Source organism: Cercospora beticola, chromosome 7 (assembly GCF_033473495.1).
Source record: "Cercospora beticola chromosome 7, complete sequence".
Classification (NCBI taxonomy): domain Eukaryota; kingdom Fungi; phylum Ascomycota; class Dothideomycetes; order Mycosphaerellales; family Mycosphaerellaceae; genus Cercospora; species Cercospora beticola.
Genome location: NC_088941.1, coordinates 563,652 through 589,412, shown reverse-complemented (window position 1 = coordinate 589,412; position 25,761 = coordinate 563,652). Strand labels below are relative to the sequence as shown.

Below are 25,761 nucleotides of genomic sequence, written 5' to 3'. Positions count from 1 at the left end.
CAGCCTAGGCGCAGAGCATCCTCGCATTAGCATTGAAAGAGTGTAAGGGACCTCTCAGATCGTCGCTGATTCTTTCGTTTTCCTCCTTCATCAGAGCATCTCGGATCTCACCTATTTACAGCCTGATCCTCTCCAGCATTCCTCATCTGGAGCTCCATCTCCTTCGCATCTAGGAATCATAGACTACATTCACCATGTCGGTCCCATACAAGATTGAGGCCAGCGAGGAGCTGCTCGTCGCTGGCGGCGGTGGCGGCAGCCGCGCAAGCGACAGAATCCCATTCATGGCACGTCCATTCGTGTCAGAGCGGGCCAAGAAGACATTGGACTTGGTATGGCCATACAGCACTTCCACGGTGGCGAGTCAAAGGCATGCTAACACTCTCACTAGGTCGAGAAGTTCGTCGAAGAAGAATGTATCCCCGCAGACACCGTATACGCACAGCAGGTCGGCCAAGGCGTGCAAGAACGATTCAGCTCGCATCCACAGGTGATCGAGGACTTGAAGAAGCGAGCAAAGTCGTTGGGATTGTGGAACATGTTCTTGCCCAAGAACCACTTTAAAGAGGGAGCTGGCTTCAGCAACTTGGAATATGGCCTCATGGCAGAATACTTGGGCAGGAGTGCCACTGCCTCTGAGGCATGCAACTGCTCTGCTCCAGACACTGGCAACATGGAAGTGTTCGCCAAGTACGGCACACAGGCGCAGAAGGACCGATGGCTCAAGCCATTGCTCGACGGCAAGATTCGCAGCGGTTTCTTGATGACTGAGCCAGATGTTGCTTCGTCCGACGCTACGAACATTGAGCTCAACATGCGAAAGGAGGGCAACGAGTATGTGCTCAATGGCCAGAAGTGGTGGTCGTCCGGAGCCGGTGACAAGCGATGCGAGGTCTTCATTGTCATGGGCAAGTCAGATCCAAACAACCCAAGCCCGTACAAGCAGCAGTCCGTCATCATCGTGCCATTCGATACCCCCGGCATCACCATCCACCGCATGCTGGGTGTCTTTGGCTACGATGACGCACCACACGGACACGGCCACATCTCCTTTGAAAACGTGCGAGTGCCAGCCGAGAACATGGTGCTGGGTCCTGGCCGCGGTTTCGAGGTCATTCAAGGACGTCTTGGTCCAGGCCGTATCCACCACGCTATGCGAAGCATCGGTGCTGCCGAGAAGGCTCTGGAGTACATGATCGCCCGCATGAACGACCCTCGCAAGACACCATTCGGCAAGCAACTTGCAGAGCACGGTGTCATGCTCTCGCGTGTCGCCGATGCTCGCGTGAAGATCGACTCCGCTAGGCTTCTGGTCTGTGAGGCTGCCATCAAGATTGACAGCAAGGATGCCAAATTTGCCCTCAAGGAGATCGCCGAGGCAAAGATCCTCGTTCCAAGAATCCTCCTCGAGATCATCGATGACGCTATTCAAGCCTATGGAGGTGCTGGTGTTTCCCAAGAAACTCCTCTCGCAAACATGTATGCTTCAGGTCGAACAATGAGAATCGTCGATGGTCCAGATGAGGTGCACATGCTGCAAATGGGCAGAAACGAGAACAAGAGGGGTAAGGCATGCCTTGAGAAGATTGAGTGGCAGAAGAAGAAGGCGGCGGAGATGTGCAAGGCTTACGGTATGGAGAAGAGGGATATCCTCCAGTTGGATCGCCAAGTGGCCAAGCAGTCAAAATTGTAGAATGATTAGATTATATGTATAAGCGAACGTTCGACAGCAGTTCTCTAAAGGTTAGGCCAAAGTTCTCCATCATGTGAAGTGGTGATTACTAGAAGGTTGTGAGAGCCTGGCGCTTTCCATGTCAAGTCAAGTCAAGTTCTTGCCTGAGGCGCGAAGCACCTGCCTCGCGACCGCCACTCAACATCTCCCGTCTTCCTGCACAACATCTCGACCAATGCACTCCTCCCCACAAACCTCGTATCACAAACAACGCAGCATGACCGCATCCTTATCAACCGCATCGCTACCAAACATGGGCACCTCCATGTCGTATCGTGCCTCCATGAAAGATGAAAGGGATCAAGAAACCCGATTTGGGCAAAGCTATCCATAGCTTGCCCTTCAACCCTCCCACCGCACAGCAAAAGCCGGAGTATGCTGACCCTTTGCGTGCAGGCGGGTGGCATGACCCCGCTAGAAACACTACGCGATACGCGCTCACGCGTCCCTTGACTATGGTAGGTATGTTCCCATTGAAATGGCAAAGCGTGAGTGGGATACGTTGCTGCTGTCTTTATTCAGCCATTTGTCGCGTGTTGAGTCCGGACTTTTTGAGATTGGTATAATTGCTAACTTTCCTCTGGACGGAACACTCCAAGTATCTTCTTAGCATCTGTTTTCTGCTGAGGTTCTTTTTATTATTTCTCTGTGGAAGACGATCAGATGTTCGGACCACTCTACGATTATCCCTTACGGGCACTGGCAGACATCTCTGCAACAGGAGGTAATGCGAAGAAGATGCCATCAAAGACAGAACAACGAGTCGTGATCATCGGTGCGGGGATAGTTGGTGCCAATGTAGCAGATGAGCTGGTCTCAGCAGGATGGAAGAACATCACAGTAGTGGAACAAGGGCCTCTGGGCATGCCTGGCGGATCTACATCACATGCTCCTGGACTTGTCTTCCAGACGAACTCTTCAAAAACTATGACGAAACTTGCGAAGTATACCAGAGATAAACTGTCGTCCATTGAGAAGGATGGGCAAAGTTGCTTCAACCCGGTTGGCGGGTTAGAAGTGGCAACGATTCCGGAGCGGATGGAGGAGCTCAAGCGTAAGCATGGGCTTGCTGCGTCTTGGGGAATTGAAGCACGTCTCATTGGCCCTGAGGAGTGTCTCGAAAGATACCCACTGCTGGATAAAGGGAAGGTCCTCGGCGGCTTGTACATTCCCAGCGATGGCCTCGCTCTGGCAGCACGAGCCGTGCAACTCTTGATAGAACGCACACGGGCAGCAGGAGTCCGATACCTCGAACTTACTCCAGTGACAGGTATCGAGCGCAAGAACAACCGTGTCACAGGCGTACAAACCACGAATGGAACTGTTCCTGCCGATATCATCGTCTCCTGCGCAGGGTTCTGGGGAGTGGAAATCGGTGCCATGGTCGGACTTCCAGTTCCGTTGCTGCCACTCGCACACCAATATGCCAAGACAACACCGCTGCCTTCGCTGAAGAAGCGTAATAACCCACCTAACTGGGCGACACTTCCAATTCTTCGTCATCAAGACCACGATCTCTACTACCGTGAGCATGGTGATCAATACGGTATCGGCTACTACGGGCACAAGCCCATGCCAGTGGTGGCAGCATCCCTGGGCGTGACACCCAAGCAAGTCGATGAGAAGAACATGCCATCTCGTCTCCAATTCACACCAGAAGACTTTGCACCAGCTTGGAAAGAATCGCAAGAACTGCTGCCAGCGATGCGAGAAGGACAAATCGCGGATGGCTTCAACGGAATCTTCTCATTCACACCTGATGGAGGTCCAATTTTTGGCCAACATCCCACGTTGGACGGCTTCTGGGTAGCAGAGGCAGTCTGGGTTACACATTCCGCCGGTGTGGCTCGCGCTCTTGCACAAACACTGACCACCGGGAAATCCGAAATCGACATGGCAGAATGCGAGATTTCCCGTTTCGAAGATGTTCAAACGGCACCCGATTACGTGCTTGAAACCTCCTCGCAGAACTTCGTCGAGGTCTACGATATCATTCATCCCTTCGACCCCAAGGAATCGCCGCGAAACTTGCGAGTCACACCATTCTTCCAGCGGCAGAAAGAGCTTGGGGCATACTTTTTGGAGCAGAGAGGCTGGGAGAGACCGCATTGGTATGAAGCCAATGCAGCGCTCGTAGACCAGTTGCCGTCAGAATGGCGGCCAGTCGATCGTGATGCCTGGTCAAACAAGCATTACTCGCCCATCGCAGCTGCAGAGGCGTGGAAGACAAGAACTGCTGTCGCCATGTTCGATATGACACCTCTGCATCGTCTCGAAGTATCTGGACCAGGAGCTGTCGAGTTGCTTCAACGACTCAGCACAGGCGATATGTCCAAGCCGCCAGGCTCGGTCACATATGCGATGTTGCTGGACGATCAAGGCACAATTCGAAGCGATATTATCGCATCTCGTCTCGAGGAGAATCTCTTCCAAGTCGGTGTGACGAGCCACACACATTTTGACTACTTGAGCCGTGAGGCACGAAAGCAGAGCGAGCTTTCCCCCAACCTCAGCAGATGGGTTCAAGTTCGCGATGTGACGGGTGGAACATGTTGCATCGGTCTCTGGGGCCCACGCGCTCGCGATTTGATCACTACTGTGAGCAAGGACGATTTCAGCGAAAGTGGGTTCAAATACCACCAAGTGAGGAAAGTGCACATCAACGGCATTCCTGTCCGCGCCATTCGTCTGACTCACGTCGGAGAGCTGGGCTGGGAGCTTGTTACGAGTGCAGAGAATGGTCAGCGACTGTGGGACACTCTGTACAAAGCTGGACAACCGCACGGAGTCGTCGCTGCAGGCCGCATTGCGCTCAATGCTCTACGCATGGAAGTTGGATACCGCGACTGGGGCTCAGATATGACTACAGAGCACGACCCTTACGAGGCTGGTCTGGCTGCTACAATCAACATCAGGAAAACTGGCTACGTTGGTCATGCTGCACTACAGCAAAAGTCAAGACCCTCGCGAAGACTCCGCTCCCTCGTGATCAACGACGGGAAATCTGTTGTCTTGGGCAAAGAGCCCGTCTTCATCGGAGGACAAGCAAAGGGTTATATCAGCAGCGCAGCATTTGGCTACAGTATTGGCAAGCCTATTGCGTACGCTTGGCTGCCGAGCACGGTGAGCGAGGGTGATGTTGTTGAAATTGAATATTTCAGCAAGAGGATTCAAGCTACTGTTACGGCTGATCCTTTGCTGAAGTTGGCGAATAAGGCGAGGAGGACGAGTACGGGTAGTGGAAGGCAAGATGTTTGGGGAGGACAACAAATTTCTGCGAGGGCGAAGTTGTGATGAAGGATGATGAGATATGAGGTTTGGGCGGTATGTATAGGCATGGCTTGATGATTATGAGGCATTGGTGGCGTTGTTTGACTTGGTTTGAGGTTGGGTACAGAGCGTAATGACTTTGTTCGATTTAATCGGAGTTGTGTTTCATTTCTTTTCCTACACGATGCATCTCATTTCGACGTGTCAAGAGTGACATTGTTACGCCTTTCAGCCACCATATCATACAGACGGTGAAGTCAATGCGGTGTAAAGATGGACGCTGGCGTTGGTCACAGATTGCCTAAGCATCGAGATGGTGCCTTGGTGATCATTCTTCACGAACGGATCACACGATGCTTCATAGGCGCTTGGTGACTCGGGCCCGACCATTACCGTCTCCAACCCAGATCATCGACGGGATTCCCATTGGAACAAGTGTCAGGCCTGTCGCGAAGGAGAACCGATGTCGTACCGCGTATGTTGGCAGACGGCGTAACGATGGACTGGGCATCACAACGGGGTCCAGACTCATCATGATGAATGCGCAATCGCTGGTCAGTGGTGCAGGTGTTTCGGGTGGTCCTCCTTCCAGATGTGGTGTTGCTATCCCACCCACGAACGAACCTGCCGCGCGCGATGATCGGCGGCGGCACGGCCCTCCTGGGCCCCTCCCCCAGGCTGATGTTCGTCTACCTTCACGGCGGCGCGCTGGATGTTGACTCCCAAACAGGATGCCACGATCCGCCATCAGCGACACCCATACGCGTTCTCGACCCGCCCAAGCCTGCTGCCATCTTCCTCGCATCCCACGTGTCGCGCCGAAATTGCACGGCTCATGAAGTCAGCATGACCACGCGCCTGCCGCTGTCAGCGCCTCTTGACCCGACCGAGTGCGAGTAACCAACCGCCGCCAGCGAATGCCACCTGCACTCGTCGTGCTGAGCAACATTGTCGTCGTGTTGCTGCCCCGCCTGGGTGATCACGATGTCGCGTAGGCGCGCTCGAGATGGTGGGCTCGGTGCAACAATAGCTGCAACAAGTCCCGTAGACCGCGCCAATTTGCCGTCACGGCGGCAGCGCAATCCAGACGCCTCGTGTTGGGCAGCGCTTCTGATTGCATGCGACGAGGGAAAAGATAGCACGGGCGTTGAGAGATAGCAGCAGCAAGAAAACACCAACGTCGTGTCCGTCCCGCGATCAAGTGCGATTTCTGGCGACTGCTATCGGCAGCAGCGATAAAGCCACGAGAGATCCAACAAGCAGGCGTGTCGTGCGTGTCGAGATACCAGCCCTGATGTAATTGGCCCGGAAATCGAATGGGAGGGCAGCCATATCGGGTAGCTAGGTTCGCCTGCTGGTCTCAGCATTGCCTAACTCAAAATGGATGCCTTGATCCTATGCCAAAGGACAGGCTCACCCCATGGGGTTTGGCATCTCTTCGTGAGACCATGCTGTCCAGCATACAGAATCACCATATATGCCAGCGTAAGTGTGTGAGTATTGTGGCGGCCTCTTCATATCACACCACAATCCATTCCATCTCATCACCAAACATCTCCCTTTCCCGCTTCCATACCATTGATACATCCTTCACCATGCCAAGGACAGACTCAGTAGCCTCTGGCTTCTTGGGCTATTTCGGCTTCGGTGCCAAACCAACAGAACCTGAAGTCAAGAATGCCACACGTGCACTTCCCGCCAGCTGGTATCAATCAAAAGAGATGTATGAGCTCGAGCGACGAGCAATTTTCTCTCGCAAGTGGCAACTCCTTACACACAAGAACCGTTTCGTCGAAGCCGGCGACTTTCTCCGCTTTCCCATCGCGGGCTTCAACATTGTCCTCGTCAAGGACCGCCAGGGCAACATTAACGGCTTCCACAACGTTTGCAGACATCGCGCCTTCCCTGTCGTGACAAAAGACTCGGGCACCGCAAGAATCTTTTCCTGCAAATACCACGGCTGGTCATACGGTCTGAACGGCAAGTTGGCCAAAGCACCTGGCTATCAAGACCTCGATGGCTTCAAGAAGGAGAACAACGGTCTGCTTCCTATCCACGTCAAGATTGACAAGACTGGTTTCGTGTGGATCAACTTGGACGCAAAGGAGGAGCCAGAGATCGCGTGGGAAGATGACTTTGGAGGCGTCGATGAGCAAAAGCGATACGAACAATTCAACTTTGAAGACTATGTTTTCGACCACTTCTGGGAGATGGAGGGTGACTACAACTGGAAGATCTTGGCCGATAATTACAATGAATGCTACCACTGCCCAACAACGCATCCTGACATCGGTGCGCTCGCAAACTTGGACTCTTACGCCGTCAACACAACAAAAGGACAAATTCTCCACGATGCTGCCACGACTGACGAGCAGCGAAAGGCCGGTCTCGTTGTCGCAGCCAGCTACTATTTCCCCAACGTTTCCACAAACATCTCGTAAGTCCCGCGCCATCGCATCAATGATCCCACAGCCACTAACATCTCTCCCAGCCCCCACTTCTTCATGATCCAACGCTTCGTCCCCAGCAGCTCCAGCCGCTCTTCCATGCAATACCAAGTCTTCCGCAACAAGAACTCATCCGACGAAGACTTCGACCTCGTCAGCGGGATCTACAAACGCATTATGTCCGAAGACAAGTATCTCTGCGACCAAGCGCAAAAGAACCTGAATGCTGGAGTTTTCATCAACGGTGAAATGCACCCAAAAATGGAGAAGGGACCTCTCTATTTCCAATCTTCTATTCGTGAGACTGTTGTGGCGCACCATGCGAGGGAACAGCAGCAACGAGAGGAGATTTGGCCTGCGAGACATCAGTTGCCGAATACGACGAATTCGGTCATTTCGCAGGAGGATATTGATTTTTGTTCTGGGTTGGCTTGTTCGCCGGAGAAGCAGGAGCAGTTGGCTTGGTAGACAGTGGTCGGCTGGCTGCTTTTGCCAAGATGATGATGTTGATGACAATGTGACGAAGAAAGGTTGATGCATGTTTTTGAGTGATAGCGTTCGCAAATTGAGTAAATAGCATTTCTTGAGAAGGAGTTGGGAATACTTTGGGTTTTACAAGAGGAAGAGAGGGAAGGAGTTGAAGGTCATGCAAGTGTTGCACCACTCCTGTTGGAAGTAGTAATATCTTTTAGACACTTTCGCGATTAGCGACAAGATTGATCGATTATGAGAAGACATTCTACCTAACCTTTGACTTGCCTCCCCCTTCTCGTAGTATCATTTCACATGATCATCTCCTTGTCGCTTCATTAATACTGAAGTGTCGGAATAGACCAAGCAAGCAACGCCGGCGGCAGCTTCCATTTTGGGCGCTGCCGACAAACACCACCCTCCTTCCCCACGACCTCCTCTCCTCTTCCATCTGTGATCGTCTCAGAATTTCTCATCAGCACAGTCAGCACCCAACAAGCGGGGCACATCCGGCATGAACCGAAACACACCTCGCCCGCCGCAACGACACATCTCGTGACATTCCATACCAGCGCCGCCCGGCCAGAACACTTTCCGCTCTGCCATCCAACAAATCAGCCATGCCACTGCAAGCCTCCCGTCAGCCACCATAAACGCTCTTTGGGCAGCGGAAATCTGTCAAAAAGTCCCGCGGCTGTCCTGGCCATGCCACACACATGCTGTGTGGCCGGACAATGCAGATCCCTAGCGATCAGCGAAGAGCTTCGAGAACTCTTATTTTCTGATCCTGCCGTCTTGGTGAGAGCACGCGAGCATCGCGTTGTGAGCCGCATGAACCTGGTTTCTTTACCTCTACTCTCTTGTCTTGCATTGTGCTTCTATCCTTTGATTACTCTTTCTACAGACCGTGACGCTCCGATTTGACACAGCCGTGGAGCCATTGATACGTGCACATCATCCCGCTAGAGACTTAAGCAAGACTATTACGCAAACGACTCTTTCCTCGTCGGCGGGGTTACGGTTCTCGGCGTTGCCGCCGTTGTTGAGAAAGACAAACATCACATCACCTGAGCATTCCGCGAGAAAGAAGATATAATCGAATCTAGGATCGTCGCTGCTGCAAGGATGGCTTATCCTTTCCTCGTCGCGCCCATCTTCGCGCCTACATATCGCGTTGTGGAACAACCTGCTCGTCGGCAAAGCGTTCCCCTCCCAGCGCCACCGAAGAATCACGCCGATCTAGAAGGATTGGACTTTCATCGCGATTCCAGTAGTGGCTCGCCTTCACCTACAAATACAGGCATGGAATCTCCTGCGAGGAGAAACAGTTCTCTCGCCACTCACCGCGTACCAAGAACATTCGGCTCTGCGACAGTTCGAACACGATCCCTCGGCTTCGGAGCAGGCGTAGTCTACGAACGCGACTATCAAGAACCTTCCGACGACGATGTCATTATCGTCACAGTCCGACTAAGCAATCAATTTCGAAAACTTTCGGTCGATGGAGGTGACGAATTACCCAGCCGGTGAGTAGTCACGTACCTTTCTCGCTACAATACCATTACACTCCAGTTTCTACAGTCATTGACTTTGATACCAGTCCTCAACGCCGCTCTTTCCTTCGCCGCCTCTCAACACGAATGGGCTCCGGTCTCGACCACAGCGCGCAAAAAGAAGAACGCTACAAAGCCGTCAAGATGCCCCGCGGTGAATATAAACGCCACTTTCGACGCGATAAAGACGGGAATTATGCTGGATCTGAACCCGAACGAGAATGGAATGAGGCTGAATTGATGAAGGAGTATGAAGCTTATCAGGACCTGCCGCTGTCTACTGTGCTGTTGTGCTAGAGTTGAACTGCTGTGAAGTTCGTTCTTCTGGTGGGGTGGGATGAGATGGTATTGCCAGAAAGGTGAAATGCACATGAAGTTGCGTTTCTCAACAGAATCTACGAAGACCCATGGCGTAAAGAAGCTTTTCCACTCGGTGTCCGATAGCGAATGGAATGCTCAGTGGGAGGAAAGGGCGTTATCACGCCATAAATCACAGGCGTCGAAGTTGAGCAGAATATCGGGTGAGATCGGAACTGTCGATGGACGACACGCATGTGATTGCGAGCAAGGTAATGATTCTTCCCAGTCTATCATGTTCTCAAGGAACACAGAAGGCGAGAAATGTCCCATGCTCGTTCCTGGTGGAGATCATGGAACAAATATGGTGTAAGGCGATTGCTTCGATGACCAAGAGCTAGCCCTGTAGACTACTTGAGAGAAACTGTGCGATTTGTGCAAAGGAACGCAAACAAGTGCTCGACCAGGTTGCAAGTCTCATTGCAAAGCATATGTAACAATAGTGGCTTTCATCTATTGACTATCACTACTCGAGACTCACATCACTCTGGTCTCCATCTCCCTATTTGCATCCAGCAAATGTGCCCCGATCAAGCTCGTCACCACCACACAGGACACGATTCTCCACGATCGTCGCAAAGTGGGCGGTCGTCTGTCTGGTGCTGTCCACAGCCTTTGCGGCCTGGTGGGCTGATGTCCAATGCCTCAAGTATCGAATTCATTTCACGAAGCGGAGCAGATTTGGATCCGGGAACTGACCACAAAATTGAACGCTGCTAGAGTTCCTAAGGTTCCAATCCTGTGCTCCGTGACGGCAATCCCGGCGTTGTCAGATAATGTCCAACCCTTCCCGTAATGGACGGCCAATTCCCTGTGACCAATATTTGGATATCGTAGATCCGATTTTTCTTCCCCGATACGAAGCCTGCGCACGAAGCGTACTACTGGCATTTCTGCTCCCCTGTACAGTGAAGCTTTGCGGAAGAGCGTAGATGTAGGGTCCATCGTGGGTCTGCGACAAGTGCGAAGAGGCTGTGAGGGTTTGTCATCATTTCGTACGTCCATGGTCTCATAATGTCAACGTGGAAAGTTGATGACTTTGGATAAGAAAGAATCTAATGCTGCGGTTGCAGTCTTTGCTGAGGCATGCACGAAAGCTTTTCATCAGTCGGAATCGGAGTCAGAGCCATAGTCGACGAGCGACAGTCCCACGCCCAGCTCGACATGCTTCCCGGGCAGATCGTTCGCAGTTACCGGTCGGTCCATCAGCGGGTCCGGTTGCGGGGCCACTGGCTTCGATACTGGCTCAGGAGCGGGCGTGGGCGCAGCTGGCTTCTTCAATATGCCCTTCTTGATTCCGAGGGCACTTCCAAGATCCTTCTTTGGCTTTGCGGTCCGCTGAAATGTGGGTAGAGCAGGGGGTGGCATTGCTGCGCGATCAGCGTCAACACTTCCACTGGCAGCTGAGGATGCCTCTCCGTCTAAATCATCCTCTCCCAATCTCCTCACCCTCTCGCCCGTGCTGCTTTGGAAAGCCATCCTGGCTTGTTCTTCCAGCTCCCTTTCTATCCTCTCAGCTTCCTCGTCAACCTTTGGCGCAGCGACTGTGCTGATGCCATCCTTGCCCACCCTTTCTCGCGCCGCATTTCGGTGCCTGACATCGTCCAGCGCATCTGCGATGGCCATTTCTGTCTTCGCATCTAACGTCTTCTTCTCCAGCTCCTTCATGGCGTCGCGATTCTCTTCCTCTTCTGCAATGCGATCCAACCTCTCCTCCTCCGTCTCCTCTGCCAGCTTCGCCTCTCGCCAAGGCTCAAAATTCCGCTTCGCGCCCCTCTCACACGTATAGTCCATATTTTTGGGGTCGGTCTTGAATGTGATCTCGGCAGAGCATCGCGTACATCGGATATAGAATCGAAAGATGGTGATCGCATAGTATTTCTCTTCGGTCGTCTCTTTCCGAGCGTTGAACTTTCGACCCTTGTAGATGAATTCGCCACATGAGGTACATTTCATGCTGAACGGAGCCATCAAGCGCACTGTCTGTACTTTTGGACCAGTCTGCTTCGGCCCTCGCTTTCGTTCGAGCTTGGAGGGGTCGAAGTCGGGTGGGTAGTATTTGGTGAGCACCTTTCGTTCAGACATGGTGAGCGACGATAATCAGTGAAGTCCAGTGGTGTCGTGTGCGGCTTCGTCGCCTGTTTGGAGTGGAGGTTTGTGGTGAAGTCGGAGGACAGGATGTAGGCAGGAAGGACAGGCAGAGCCAAGACGAAAGAGTTGACAGGGGTCGGTGCTGAGTCCGGTCGGCAGCCCCACTCTGACGCGAGCTAAAGTGCAGGTGCCGGTCGCGTCAACAAAGCAGCAGTCGCGAGTCGCTCGACTTTCTTTTCGCTAGGTAAGTCGCAATCGCCGTCGCGCACCTGCCGTATGCCTACATTCACAGCACGCAGTAGCGATACCAATGCATCTCAGTATAGCAGCTAACTAGCGAAGCGCAGCAAACGACAAGCAACACGCAGCATGGAAGCGTATCTGCGCAGCTGGCGAGAAGATGCTCTGCATCGACACCAATTCGATACGGCAATCTTCGCTGGCGACAAATTGCTGGCACTGACGGGCATGCTTCTCTTTGTGCGCCCATAGCGATCGAAGACACAACTGATGCGCCGTGATAGACTCGGACGAAGACGCCTACGCTCTGGCCCAAATACACTTCTCCGCCGGAAACTACACACGCGCTCTCGCCTTTCTGTCGCGATCCGAGCTGCTGCAACGACTACCTGCCTCACGATACCTCGCAGCACACTGCTACATCCACCAAGGGAGACATGACGAGGCCTTGTCACTGCTAGGGGAGAAGAATCCGGCACACTTGGCGACAACCGCAGATGCCCAGCGCAGAAAGCTGCAGCATGTCGGCAATGGTCTAGCTTCGAAACAACATTCCAAGTCCAAGCTGCCGAGTCGAACGGATCGAGTCGACCGCAGCGCAGAACGGGATCTGGAAGATGCAAACTCGCTGCGGTATGAGGCTGGCATGTGCTATCTACGAGGGTTATGCTATGCGAAGCAGAATGCATTCGATCGCGCAAAGGAATGCTACAAGGACGCTGTACGGATAGACGTGCAATGCTTTGAGGCCTTCGACCAGCTGGTAAAGAATTCGCTCATGAGCCCCGGAGAGGAATGGGATTTCCTCGACAGCCTGAATTTCGACAGTATACATGCCGAGCCTGGAGACGGTGCCGCAGCAGAAGCAGCAGACTTCACGAGGAATCTGTACTCAACGCGCTTGTCCAAGTATGCTCGGCCGGACGAATTCGATGCGGCGATCGAGACTTTATCAACGCACTACAAGCTGTCTCAGAATCCTGATATTCTGCTGGCGAAGGCCGAAAAGCTCTTCACCGCATCGCGATTCCAAGCTGCTGTCGACCTTACGAACCAAATACTGGAAACGGATCCATACAACTTCGCTTGCATACCCCTCCACCTGTCGCTTCTCGCCCAACTCAATCATACGAATGCGCTCTTTGCCATTTCGCATGAACTTGCAGACACGCATCCCAATGAGCCTTGCACATGGCTCGCTGTGGGTACCTACTACTTGAATACGAATCGAATACCCGAAGCACGATCATATTTCTCCAAGGCCAGTCTTATGGATCCGCACTTTGGAGCTGCTTGGATCGGCTTCGCGCATACATTCGCTGCGGAGGGAGAGAGTGACCAAGCGATTGCCGCGTACAGTACTGCTGCGCGGTTGTTCCAAGGCACACATCTTCCTCAGCTATACCTTGGAATGCAGGAAATAGCTCTTGGAAATCTGGCGATAGCGCGGGAATACTTAACGGCAGCGTTCGGATTATGCCAAAGGGATCCTCTTCTCATCAACGAAATTGGTGTTTGCTGCTACATGGAGGGCGAATTCGATAGCGCCATTGACCATTTCAACCTCGCCCTGCAGATCTCGATCGACAATGAAGCACCACAAAATCAGTACACGAGTACGCGCCTTAACCTGGCACACGCATTACGAAAGGCTGAACGATTCCACGAAGCTCTTGAGCAATTTGAAGAAGTGATCCGTCTAGGTCTACGAGATGCGGCCGTGTTTTCCAGCAAAGGATTAGTTCTCCTCGAATTGGAGGATGCATTTCAGGCCACAGTATCACTGCACGAAGCTCTCGCCATCTCACCGCAAGACCCTATTGCTACGGATCTCCTTAACAGGGCGCTCCGACAAATGGAAAACCAAGGAGTGTTGGGCGGAGCGGACGAAGAGATGTGGGATCAAGGCATTGCGACCAAAGTTCACCAACTGCGAGCTGGGCGAAGTGCGGGCTCAAGAAGACGGAGGGTCATACGGCAGCCCGAAGACAGCATGGAGCTGGATGGTGCAAGCAGTAGCCGAGTTTCGGGTTCATAGCGTGAACAGAGGCCGGCAGATACTGAGCGACGCAGTCTACACGCAGCCAGGGACCGTAGGAATACCACGTTCCAGGAATTTGTGCTACGGCTTGGAAACGAGAGACGGTCTACCTTTCAGGAAAACAGAGGCCGACGGATGTGAAATCTCACGTTGCACATGGAGGACTGATGATCACGATACGAAGAGGATTGCATTTCAGCGAAAGTTGGACATGGAATGAGAAAGGGACTTCGTGCGCGCCACGATAGATCTCGATGAACTGTACAGCACGATTACAGCCCGAGTGGCTCTATGATACCGCATTCGATGCATACATTTCCAACCGAAATTCGACTTGCAGCCGCAGGTCAAATTTGATTATTGATGACTGTGCACTATGATGTATGTAGACGTCCTCCGTTGCGTCGATCAGAGTGCACTGGCTTGCTTCACCTAGCATCCCAGACTAAGCCTGGATAGGCGCTGGGCGTTGGATGAAAGCTGTGGCACATGCTGGCCAAGCCGCCCTGCGTCAGCGTTGCATGCCGAAGAGTGGTTCAGGATCGTTCGCGGGGCTTTCTCCCAACCTCACATGTCTCTCATCAAGTCATGCTAGCACGCCTGCACTGCGATACATGCTGCTGATGACGTCTCTCGCCAGCAGGCAGCGAGTCGTGTCGACTGCTGGTCGCAGCGGTGACGACCCCTGCATGACCGACACACCCGGCCGCCCGCCTCAAGCTTTGGGCGCGAACAGCTCTGCCGCGCTCCGGCTGCAGACGCGTGAGGGCGGAGGTGAGGAGCACGGCTGGGCGGCGGCGACGATGGTAGGTTGAAGGGGCAGAGGAAGGATGTATCCCCTCACACGCCCCGGTCACGACGGTAGGTGAAGTCCTTGGTTGTTGTCGTCGATATCAAATCTTCCTTCGTCAAGCACAGACGCCGAGAGGACGAGCACGAGCACCATCGTGCAGCTAAGCGACCAGGGGGCCTTTCCAAAATCTGCCGCCGAAGTCCCACCAGCAAACAGCAACACGCGCAGTGTTTGCCCACGCGCTACTTCCTGAGATACCGCCACATCACTTCACCGCAACGACCTCGCCTCGAGCATCTTCCTCACCCATCCTCACCGGCATATCCTATTCCCTCCCTGTGTGAATCCCATCCCGTCGATCCTGCATACACACACACCTACCAAGCATGGGCAATTTAATTTCGACACCGGGCGTTCCTAAGGAGAAGCTCCACGAGGTCGAAGAGAAGCTCAAGGCCAGCAACGCCGACATTGAAAGCAAGAAGAAGGAACTTGCCGCCAAGGAAAAGGAACTCAGCGAGTCCCGGTCCAAGTCGGACAATGCAAGCAAAGAGGTTGCTGAACTAAAGAAGAAGGTGCAAGAGTTTGAAAGTCAGTTGGCCAATTTCGAAGCCGAGAAGCAGGCGGCGATCCAGAAATTGCAACAAGACTTGGAGAACAGCACCAAGGGTACCGATGCCCAGCGACAGGCGCTCGAGCGCGTGTCTCAGTCTGTCACACAAGAGCGAGACCACGCACGCAATGAGCTGAGGGCGGTGCAAGAGAAGCTGACCACATTGGAGACGAGCAACAAGCAGCTCGAGCAGGAAGCCGCTGCTGCCAAGAAGGAGTTGGAAGAAGCCAAGGCCTCGCGGGAGCAGTTGGAGACCAGCCTCAAGGCCGAGCTCGCCTCATTCCAGGCCCAGCTGAGCGAGACCACCGAGAAGCACAGTGCTCTCCAAACGGAAAAGACCAGCTTGGAGACTGAGCTCAGCAACGTCAAGCAGGAAGCTGATTCATCGCTTGCAGCTGCGAAGAAGGACCTTGCAGAAAGCCAGGAGAAGATCGCCTCTCTGCAATCATCCAGCGAGACTTCGGTCAAAGATTCAGAGGCCAAGCTCGCAGCCGCTCAGAAGCAGCTCGAGGATGCACAGGCGAAGCTCGCCGAAGTTCAGAAGAACGCCGACGCTGCTAACAAGGCTGCCGAAGATCGCCTCGCCACAGTCCAGAAGCAACTCGCCGCATCACAAGATAAGGTCTCTCAACTCGAGCAGTCCAACACCAACCTCAAGAAGACCTCCGAGGAAGGCGCAGCCGCTGCCCAAGAGCTCAGTGATTACCAGAACAAGCTCGCCGCACTGCAGAAGGAACACGAAGAGCTCAAGAATACTTCAAAGGCAGAGATCCAGGCTGCGAAGAAGGACTTCGAAGCTGCCCGTACAGAGAAGAACAGCTTGCAAATTTCGCATAACAGGCTATTTGAGGAGAACTCTGCTCTGAAGGCGTCTTACAAGGCCGATGAAGAGAAGATCAAGAGCTTGGAGTCGAAGGGCTCGCAAGAGGTTGAGAAGCTGAAGAGTGAAATCGCGGAGCTGAAGCAGAAGAGCACAGGCTCTGAAGAGCAGAGCAAGAAGCTGCAAACCGAGCACCAAGCTGAGCTGGAGAAGGTGAAGAAGCAGGCTGACGATGCTCTGGAGAAGGTCAAGGCTATCGAGAAGGAGAGCGCAGACCTCAAAAAGAGCCAGCAGGAGGCAGAAAGCAAGGTCGAAGATCTCAAGAAGCAGGCCGAGGAGAGCACAAGCAAAGCCAGCAAGGCCGCGGAAGAGCTGAAGGCTGCGCAAGAAGTGAGTTCTATCCAATGTTGTCGTGATGGTAGTGGTTTACTAACGTTGCACAGGAGAAGTCCACGCTCACTGCCAAAGTCGCTGACCTCGAAAAGGGTTCTGCCGCCGCTGCTACTGATTTACAGACTAAGCTCTCAGCAACCGAGAAGGAACTTGAGACCGCCAAAGCCGACGCTGCAGCCGCGTCCAAGAAAGCCGAGCAACTGGCCGAGATTGAGAAGAAACTGCAGACAGCTGAAGCAGGAAAGGCTGATGCAGAGAAGAAGGCCGCTCAGCTTGCCGAGATCGAGAAGAAGCTCGCGGACGCAGAAAGCGCCAAAGCTGAGGCCGAGAAGAAGGCTGCGCAGTTGGCTGAAACGGAGAAGAAGCTGGCTGCCGCGGAAAGTGCTAAGGCAGAGGCTGAGAAGAAGGCCGCTCAACTCGTTGAGACTGAGAAGAAACTGGCAGATGCAGAATCAGCCAGGGCTGAAGCCGAGAAGAAGGCTGCACAGCTCGCAGAGACTGAGAAGAAGCTGGCAGACGCAGAGAAGGCCAAGGGAGAGGCGGAGAAGAAGGCGGAGCAGCTCGCAGCGACCGAGAAGAAGCTCGCAGATGCAGAGTCAGCCAAGGCTGAAGCTGAGAAGAAGGCTGCACAACTCGCAGAGACTGAAAAGAAGCTCGCGGAGGCTGAGAAGAAGTCCGAACAACTTGCTGCAGCCGAGAAGAAGCTCGCAGACTCAGAGAAGGCCAAAGCTGAGGCTGAGAAGAAAGCCGAGCAACTATCAGCAGCAGAGAAGAAGCTCGAGGAAGCTGAGAAGTCCAAGGCTGAGACAGACAAGAAGCTCGCGGAGCTCGAAGCCAAGGTCCAAGCCGCCGCCGAAGTGAAGAACACCACAACCGAGAAGAAGGAAGAAGAGGCGCCCAAGACCAACGGCGTGGACGAAGCTGCTCAGCCACCCGTGAGCGCCGCAGCATAGTATTCTAACATTTCCAGACCATTCTCACCCAAGCCGAAACCGACTGCGTGAGGAATGACCAAGAGAAGAAGGAGGCCAGTATTGACCCAGAAGGAGGCAGGAAGGAAGGATGAACATAATTCTGCTACGTTGAATATGCGTATACCCTTTGGCTGTTGTTGTTGAGTTTTTGTTGCATTGTTTGTTATTCGGACTTGCGCGTGGCATGGCATGGCATGAGCGTTTTGCGTTTTGCGTTGGCTTGGGCTACGATCGCACGAACTGCATTATGACTACGCGGAGGAGCGGTATCTTGGGGAGGATTGGAAACCACAAGAATTCTCACGACTCTCTGATGATGCACGGCCGCTTAGCTTGCTTAGTTTTTAGTTCCTCTTTATAATTTCCTTGGTGTCTGGCTTTCAATGTAGGAAGCGAAAAGAATCGATCATTTGACTGTGTGCACATTGCTGCTGAGCATTCTCCGGAACTTTCAATTGTTTTTTGGTCTGCTAAGCCTAGTGGTATGAAACGGAATGAAGTCAAGAGAGGCGCTAAATACTGAAAACGCCGAGAATGCAAAACTCCTGCCTCGTGACCCAAGTCATGGTCATATCGTGTCACGGCTACTTCGCCAATACTGTCATCGTACAAATCATGCACGTCGTCTCCTCGCCGCCTCTAATCGCTCATGCCATAACCCTGTAGATTGGATACTCATCCCCCGCCGCCATCGGCACGACTCCGAAGCTAACATACGAGTCGATATTCTCCGGCTCGAGAGCCGCAAACGCCAACCCAGCATTTTTCTGCCTCGTGCTAACCAAGAAACTCCCAGCCGGAAGGTCAACATTCTTCGTCGTTGCCTTTGTGGTAACAGAAGCGAGAACTGCGCCTTCGAAATATGCTGCTTCCGTGAAACCTGCTGTCTCGATCGTGAGAGCTTCGACTGAGCCGCGGAAAGCTTGATCGAGCGTCTCGACTTCCAGACCAGAAGCTTCGAGTCTCGGAATGAGATCTTTCCAGCCTTTGGGAATGAGGTAGGCTTCTGGTCTCGCACGGGTGAGGTTCGCGATTGTGGGTGTTGTGGCGAAGAATGCTACGGGGACTTGTTGTAATTCGCCGGTTTGGTAGTCGATGAGAGTCCAGTTTCTCACTGTGGCGTTTTGTGGGTGGTCGGCGATGACAATTTTATCTTGGCTTTGTACGAAATCTTCGATGCTGTCTTCCACGACTTGCCGGATTTCGGCTGCGTTGGCGATTGCGGTGTTGATGGTTGCTTCGAGCAAGGCGAGACCGGTTGCGGTTCGTCGGGCGAATTCTTGATCGGCGATGCCGATTCCTCGTGTTTCGAAGAGGAAGACGATTGCTTGGGAGAGACCCATGGAGTTTCTGCCGATTTTGGCGTCGCTATCGGCTTCTTTGAGCATGATGGTAGAGTTGCGGGTGTCGCCATCGGATGCTCCAGTTGCATAGGGCTCCCATCGGAAGCCTTGTTTCTCAAGGTGAGCTGCGATGGCTGGAGCGAAGACTTCTTCGGAAATGTTGCGAATGCTGGCATGGATGTTCAGATTCTTGGCTGCGCTGAACATAGCATCGGCTCCAGGTACGTAGCTTCCACTGTAGAGTGTGCCTGCGCCGTACTCATGCAGGTCGACAGCGATATGAGGAGCAAAGTCCGAGAAGGTGCGCTTGATGTCTCGTGATTGCTGTCTTGCGAGCTTTGTGTGGTCGCGGTTGGGATCGAAATTGCTGGCGAAAGTTCGTTGGAAGTACGCCACGCCATCTGGATTGTATCGAGGCAGAACCATGATGTCTGCATTTTGCAAGATCTGGTTTGTCCAAGTCTGGTTCGCGTTCATCTTGCCGAGTAAAGCCATTACCGCTTGATCGCCACCTGAGCATTCATTAGTTTCTTATTCGATCCACTTCAAGACAAGTTCGTGCAAGCTGTGGGTGTATTCGTGCACCGGGCTTACGATGCTCCACTAGCCACTCACCTGGTTCATTACCGTGCACTCCGCCCTGAATCCATATCCTGAGCTTGTCGCTCGCTCCACTACTTTGCGATTGATCTGTCGTGATGTTCCCACCCCAGAGAGGATTCGAGACATTTCCACCTGATGGACTGTAGGTAAAATTGGGCTGTTGCCCATTCGTAAGGAGGATATATGGAAAGTCACGACCTTCCTCGCTCTCATATTCGGCCGGCGAATACTTGATCCAGGGGTTTCGATCCGCAAGCGCTTGGATATAGACATCCAAGATCACCTGGCTTGTAGGCCCGGCTGTTCCATTCGAGAACCCCGGTGGAATTGTATCGTTCTTAATAAACGCTGGCGAGATCAATTTGATCCCAGGATCCTGGAAATTCTTCTCGACCTGCGGTGGATCGTATTTGACAGGTACCCAGTTGTTTCCATATTGAGTGGCAGAGGCCAGTCCAAGTACCAGAGATAATGAAATCGACGTATACATCTTCAACCGTCTCTCATGAAGAGTCCAACCAGGGACGAAAGTGGATGTGGCCCGGCTGCTGCTTTTGTGCAGCAGAAGTGAAAGGCAAAGTCCCGCTTCGCCTGATTGCTTGCTGCAAGAAGCACACCTCCATTGCTCCAACTCGGTATTTGTTCACGTAGAGTGGGTACGGCCGATAGCCGGCGTACTTAGTGAATTGGTATACTCCGAACGATTTGGCCGACGCTATTCTTGGCAAGATTCGTCCACCTAAATATCCCTGCTGGGGGCTTTCGGCGATATTCCACACGCGCGACTCCAGGAAGCAGAATCCTCCGCCATAGTGATCTTCGTGTACTTGCTGTTGAGTGATTCCTACTATGTAATGCTGTAGACCGTTGATGTAGTAACACGAGCGCCACTTACGAACTGCGCGTCTGATTGTAGATCTTGGCTTTTTCTTGCCGACTTCCTAGAGAGGTATCGCCTGGGCGATTTATCAGCTTGGCATTCCTAGCCTGCCACGCGACAATGCATGATAAATATGTGCCATAGGTCACGTCGGCCGAATATACCGACCAGACTGTGACAACATCATCTATTTTTGCAATCACAAGTCTCGCCGACAATGAGGCTCAGCTCGACGTCCATAGCATGGCTGGCCGCTATCGCACCTACGGTATGGGCCAGAACTGAATACACCGGGGATTCGTTCCAAGGCTATCCAATCATCTCATCTTTGGATGTGAATGATGTCCCAAGCAATCAAGTATCCCGTTTCTGGTTATCTCCCGGGGCTGGCCAAGGTGGCTTGACATATTTCTTGCCAATCTTTGTTGCACGAGGGACCAACGAATCGCTCGAGACCGGCCGAAAACTGTCATTCTCTGCATCGATTCATGGCGACGAGCTCAACCCGGTGGCGATAGTTCAAAATATATTCAGAAGGCTCAATGAGACCGTTGCTGCAGGCGAATTCAATGGCACAGTTATCGGACTGCCGACACAGAATCCGCAAGGCAACTTCATGAACCAAAGGAATTTCTTCACGAGTTCATCAAATGGATTCTTTGTCGACCTCAACCGCAACTTTCCAGGACGAAGTATCGAGGAGGGTGGGAGTTTGATCCAGTCGTACACTTCGGCAATTTGGAATAACATCTGGGGGAACACCTGAAATGTCGACATCGCCGTGGACTTTCGTGAGTATCGTGGCAACATGTTCCAGACGCAGCAAGACTGACACAGGAACCCAGACACATTGAGCACCGGCTCACTCGGCCCGCTATGGTGTTATGCCGACTACGGCTTCGAAGGAGTGCAGCGCATTGCGGAGCTTCTGCAGCCAGACATGATCAAGATCGATCCTGGAGAGCCTGGCTCGATAGAAACGACATGGGTCCAGGCCGGGGTACCAGCCATCACGGTCGAGACCGGACCAGCCAACAACTGGAACCGCACTTTGATTCAGCGCACTGTTGACTTCGCCTTCCGCTTGATGGATGATCTCCAAATGACCAGTGGCGAGGTTCCTCAGCCCGATCTGTCTCAGACCTTCATTGCCACCAACTTCACCAATCCACGAACCAACTTTAGCGGCTGGATCGATATGGATATTGCTGTCCTAGATGATGTTGTGGAAGGCCAGACCATAGGACGTGTGTACAACAGCTGGGGAGACGAGCTGCAGGAGCTGACGTCGACTGTCAACGGAAGAGTCTTGACGGTGCTGATCGATCCTGCCGTCGAGGCGGGAGCGAGTGTCGCCTCGATTGGCTACAATGCCACCAGCGAGTAGATGGTGCTCGATGTAGATGACCATGGAGTATCGGCCTCCATGGCCGGCTTATTCATGAGCTGCGGGTGCAGCTAGAGCAAAGAGGCTCATGACATCACTTTTGACGGGCGTGTAATGCTACATGTAGCAGATGGCATAGCCGCATCAGAGTCGTCATTCTGCGACAGAGATGCATCTTGTTCCGATGACCTGATATTCAGGAGGCAGTTGATGAAGTTGAGCGTGGAGGTGAAGCAAGAACCCCAACTGCTAAGAAAAACTGCCAAGATTTTTCTGCCGGGATCTCTTTCCTCTCCTAGAACAGCTCAATCCAGTCACCGTTTGCATGCTGACCAAAGGGCGTACATGTCGTGAAGTGTCCCGCAGATAGCTTGAAAGCGTTGTCGTCGCTCGGCTTACAGATACTTGTTCCTGGTGTCTGTTTTCTTTCCAAGCAATCTCCCACAACTATGGAGGTAGCACAATGTCAGCAACCTGTGAGCAGCGGGAACTCCATCGAACTCGAAAGCCGACCTGGCACATCCTCTGGCGACTCGATTGACATTGCACTCTCACCCAGTCAAGTCCAAGATGCTCTGCCACCCACAGACGAAGGTCGAAACGCGTGGATGGCACTATTCGGTTCCTTTTTGAGCAACGCGACGATCTGGGGCTTTGCTTTGTCCTATGGTGTCTTGCAAGAATACTACACTACCAACGAGCCATTCGCATCGAAACCAGGAGGTATCGCTGCTATTGGAACAACATCCACGGGAATTATGTATCTGACGATGCCGGTATTCTTGGGTGCCTTCCAGAAATGGCCACGGGCGCGGCAGTATTCACTCTGGGCGAGCCTCCCACTCGTAGCAGTTGCTTTAATTGGAGCTTCCTTTTCGAACACTGTTCCGCAGCTTATTGTATGCCAAGGTATAATATATGCTTTTGCTGGAAATGCGCTGGTCATGCCAACACTGAACTACGTCAACGAGTGGTTCGTGCGGAAGAAAGGTCTTGCGCTGGGCATTTCTATTGCTGGAGACGGCGTAGGCGGTGTGGTGATGCCGTTGCTGTTACAGGCTATGCTTTCTGCAGTCGGCTTTCGATGGGTGAGTCTGTCCGATGCCAATTGAGGACGATAGGTGCTGATCTGTCGTGTCTAGACACTACGCATCGTTGCGGCCATCATATGCATATTGTCCGCGCCGCTCATTGTCATTCTGAAGCCCCGTCTTCCAATTTCTGCGACCCATGTGGCACCTCCTGTGCAGACATCATTCCTGCGACACCGCCTCTTCTGGGTCTTGCAACTTTTCAATGGCATCCAAGCACTAGGATATTTCTTGCCAATGAACTATCTTCCTACAATTGCCGAAGAATTCGGCATAGGCCGCACGCTGGGGTCCTTGACCGTCGTCCTGATCAACGTCGGAGCAGTGATCGGCTGCGTTGCCGTCGGCGCACTCGTCGACAGGTTCAACACAATGACAGTCATGCTCGCTGTGAGCGCTGTCGCTGGTGTGTCAGTACTGATAATCCTGGGCTTCACCGTTGCAGTGCCTCCGCTCTTCATCTTCTCCGTCGTGTACGGATTGACTGCATCAGCGTATTCCTCGCACTGGGGTGGACTGATCCGAGAAGTGCAGAAGAAGCACGAGGGCACAGATGCAAACCTCATATTCGGTCTCTTGGCTGCTGGTCGAGGTGTAGGATCCATTATTTCCGGGCCCCTTTCTGGGTCGCTACTGAAAGATGGCCGCAGCTGGAACGACAATGCAGCATCTGCTTATAGCAGCGAGTATGGCACAATCATTATCTTTTCTGGTTGTACTGCACTACTTGGAGGCGGCAGCTGGTTTATGAGGAAGGCTGGCATCATCTGAGACGAGACTTGGAGAAGACAAGCATTTTTGAGTCAATCTCCTCCGCACGATGAAAGTTGCGCGAATGGTCGGGAAGCTTGTGGCAAGATCTCCGTGGAAAATCGGATTGATGGTGTGTGTCTGTGAAGAATATCATTTCCTCTGCATCTTTGCAGCACACTCTCTGCATGCGCATGCGAACTGCTACAGCTGCGTACCGTGCCCCAACGCCGCGCTAATTGTCATGACCCATATACAAGAGCATCTTCTCATCACAATGTAGTATTCGAAATGCTTCAGAGTTCAACTTCCTTCTCGAGCACAGCATTAATCAGTGATGGCCGCTCCTTAGCCAACACTGCCTGCGCGACAGCCTCGCCGAGGAGCTCATTCAGTCGCTCCTTTAGCGCAGCGCCCTCAGGATGCCCATTGGTCTGATTACCATGCCCAACAGCATCCTGCTCTAGAGTCTCGAGTGCTCCGACAATGGCTTCCACGACCTTCTCCGCGTGCGGTCGCTTTGCATCGTCTTTGAGTCCTTCCTGTAAGTGTACGTCGTATGCCTTCAGGTGAGGCAAGATCAGCTGTCTCACGCCCGCTGGCCCGGCTATGTCTCTCAAGGCATTGATGGCGCCGTAGTGTGTGCCAAAAGGCTTGTGAGAGTCAAGGAAGTGTTTCATGCAGGATCGTGCTATCCGCGGCTTGAGTGTGGAGGAGCTATCGCCAAAGTCCTTCGCGATTTTCGAAAGCAGACTGCTAGAGAACGATCGCAACACAAAATGTGCATCGCTTTGGTCTTTTGATGCGGCGCCCAAGTGCTTGCCGAGAACGCACGTCAGGATCGACGGTATCAGTGAAGACACATATGGCGCGATATAAAGGCTCGGATTCGAGAGAAGCGACTCCACCAGCCGCATGCTCTGCAGGAGGATGAATAGCGACTTCATATTGTGCGTGACCTTGTCCGCCACAAATTGTATGAAGTATGGCACCAGCTGATGCAGGCCGGGATCGGATCTGAGTGAAGCGAGAGCTGCTGCTTGATATTCAACATTCTCCTCGTCCAGAATGGCGGCACATATGCGCTCGAAGTACAATTGGAGCTCCTTCGACAGCACATGCTTGACGAGTGGCTTGACCGCAACGTTGTCATTGCCGCTGAGCGCAGCCAATGTGTTGGCGTTCTGCCCTTTTCCTGCCAACTCTTGCCCTCGCTGATCTGCTTGTGTCGGGTTCTGCGGTATACTAGGCTGCACGCCTTCCACAGCTAACCAGTGGCCTGTAAAGCTGATCTCGCGCGGCACTTTTGGCAGTGGAGCATTGATCAGCTTTTCGAAATCGACTTCCTCATCTTCCACGTAGAAGAGTGGCTGGCCAGGTCCTATCGAGGCCTCACCGAAACGCAGCGGTCGCGTGGATTCGTATCCGTATAGCGGCTCGACGTCGAGCACTCGTAGCGCATGTGAGATGTCCTGAGTGGTGAGGGTGGTCCGTTTCGCATGTCGCATGAACTTCAACGCCTCTTCCAACACCTGGCTCATGCGATATTCCACATCTCGCGCTAAGTGTTCTGCGACATCGCGATGCAGCGACGCAATGCCCACCGACTCGGCCACGTCGGTGACATTTTCTGGGTTCCAGACAGATGCCATCTTCCCATCTGCTGTTGCGCCTTGCGCGCTTGGTGTCGTGACTTCGCGGCCAGTAGGTGTTGCGCTCGGCAATGTTACCCAATGGATGTTTCTGCGGGCGCGCAAAGATCGAGGACAAGTCGGCAGGTCGTGAAAGGTTGATGTTATCGCAGTGCTTCACGTCCAACCTCAGTTGAAGCTTTGGGCGACGTGACTGCCGCGGCGGGTGCCAAAAGTCTTGGCAGATTTGCTTCACTACTTAACTACAACACACATTCACC

The 25,761-nt window shown here is 53.1% G+C and overlaps 11 protein-coding genes across 11 annotated transcripts; 8 read left to right on the top strand and 3 right to left on the bottom strand.

The window, feature by feature from the left end:
* Positions 1–194: 194 nt before the first annotated feature.
* On the top strand, positions 195–1,693 carry RHO25_010498 (uncharacterized protein; the record flags this gene model as incomplete). The annotated part of the gene is made up of 2 exons (XM_023602594.2): positions 195–332; positions 392–1,693. The coding sequence occupies 2 exons, from the start codon at positions 195–197 to the stop codon at positions 1,691–1,693; spliced, it is 1,440 nt and encodes a 479-aa protein (XP_023451069.1).
* A 702-nt stretch (positions 1,694–2,395) lies between these two features.
* Positions 2,396–5,026, top strand: RHO25_010497 (uncharacterized protein; the record flags this gene model as incomplete). The annotated part of the gene is made up of 1 exon (XM_023602595.2): positions 2,396–5,026. The coding sequence occupies one exon, from the start codon at positions 2,396–2,398 to the stop codon at positions 5,024–5,026; it is 2,631 nt and encodes an 876-aa protein (XP_023451068.1).
* Positions 5,027–6,597: 1,571 nt separating this feature from the next.
* RHO25_010496 (uncharacterized protein) lies at positions 6,598–7,917 on the top strand (the record flags this gene model as incomplete). Its single annotated transcript, XM_023602596.2, has 2 exons — positions 6,598–7,439; positions 7,494–7,917. 2 exons carry the CDS (start codon positions 6,598–6,600, stop codon positions 7,915–7,917), a joined length of 1,266 nt encoding a protein of 421 aa, XP_023450976.2.
* Positions 7,918–9,045: 1,128 nt separating this feature from the next.
* RHO25_010495 (uncharacterized protein) lies at positions 9,046–9,770 on the top strand (the record flags this gene model as incomplete). The annotated part of the gene is made up of 2 exons (XM_023602597.1): positions 9,046–9,446; positions 9,521–9,770. 2 exons carry the CDS (start codon positions 9,046–9,048, stop codon positions 9,768–9,770), a joined length of 651 nt encoding a protein of 216 aa, XP_023451070.1.
* Positions 9,771–10,934: 1,164 nt separating this feature from the next.
* RHO25_010494 (uncharacterized protein) lies at positions 10,935–11,915 on the bottom strand (the record flags this gene model as incomplete). Its single annotated transcript, XM_023602598.2, has 1 exon — positions 10,935–11,915. The coding sequence occupies one exon, from the start codon at positions 11,913–11,915 to the stop codon at positions 10,935–10,937; it is 981 nt and encodes a 326-aa protein (XP_023451072.1).
* A 375-nt stretch (positions 11,916–12,290) lies between these two features.
* On the top strand, positions 12,291–14,199 carry RHO25_010493 (uncharacterized protein; the record flags this gene model as incomplete). Its single annotated transcript, XM_023602599.2, has 2 exons — positions 12,291–12,387; positions 12,446–14,199. 2 exons carry the CDS (start codon positions 12,291–12,293, stop codon positions 14,197–14,199), a joined length of 1,851 nt encoding a protein of 616 aa, XP_023451071.1.
* Positions 14,200–15,381: 1,182 nt separating this feature from the next.
* RHO25_010492 (uncharacterized protein) lies at positions 15,382–17,774 on the top strand (the record flags this gene model as incomplete). The annotated part of the gene is made up of 2 exons (XM_023602600.2): positions 15,382–16,818; positions 16,872–17,774. 2 exons carry the CDS (start codon positions 15,382–15,384, stop codon positions 17,772–17,774), a joined length of 2,340 nt encoding a protein of 779 aa, XP_023451060.1.
* A 668-nt stretch (positions 17,775–18,442) lies between these two features.
* Positions 18,443–20,231, bottom strand: RHO25_010491 (uncharacterized protein; the record flags this gene model as incomplete). Its single annotated transcript, XM_023602601.2, has 2 exons — positions 18,443–19,650; positions 19,754–20,231. The coding sequence occupies 2 exons, from the start codon at positions 20,229–20,231 to the stop codon at positions 18,443–18,445; spliced, it is 1,686 nt and encodes a 561-aa protein (XP_023451059.1).
* Positions 20,232–20,838: 607 nt separating this feature from the next.
* RHO25_010490 (uncharacterized protein) lies at positions 20,839–22,008 on the top strand (the record flags this gene model as incomplete). Its single annotated transcript, XM_023602602.1, has 2 exons — positions 20,839–21,325; positions 21,467–22,008. 2 exons carry the CDS (start codon positions 20,839–20,841, stop codon positions 22,006–22,008), a joined length of 1,029 nt encoding a protein of 342 aa, XP_023451384.1.
* Positions 22,009–22,457: 449 nt separating this feature from the next.
* RHO25_010489 (uncharacterized protein) lies at positions 22,458–23,870 on the top strand (the record flags this gene model as incomplete). Its single annotated transcript, XM_023602603.1, has 2 exons — positions 22,458–23,096; positions 23,151–23,870. The coding sequence occupies 2 exons, from the start codon at positions 22,458–22,460 to the stop codon at positions 23,868–23,870; spliced, it is 1,359 nt and encodes a 452-aa protein (XP_023451395.1).
* A 275-nt stretch (positions 23,871–24,145) lies between these two features.
* Positions 24,146–25,501, bottom strand: RHO25_010488 (uncharacterized protein; the record flags this gene model as incomplete). Its single annotated transcript, XM_023602604.2, has 1 exon — positions 24,146–25,501. One exon carries the CDS (start codon positions 25,499–25,501, stop codon positions 24,146–24,148), a length of 1,356 nt encoding a protein of 451 aa, XP_023450617.1.
* Positions 25,502–25,761: the final 260 nt, after the last annotated feature.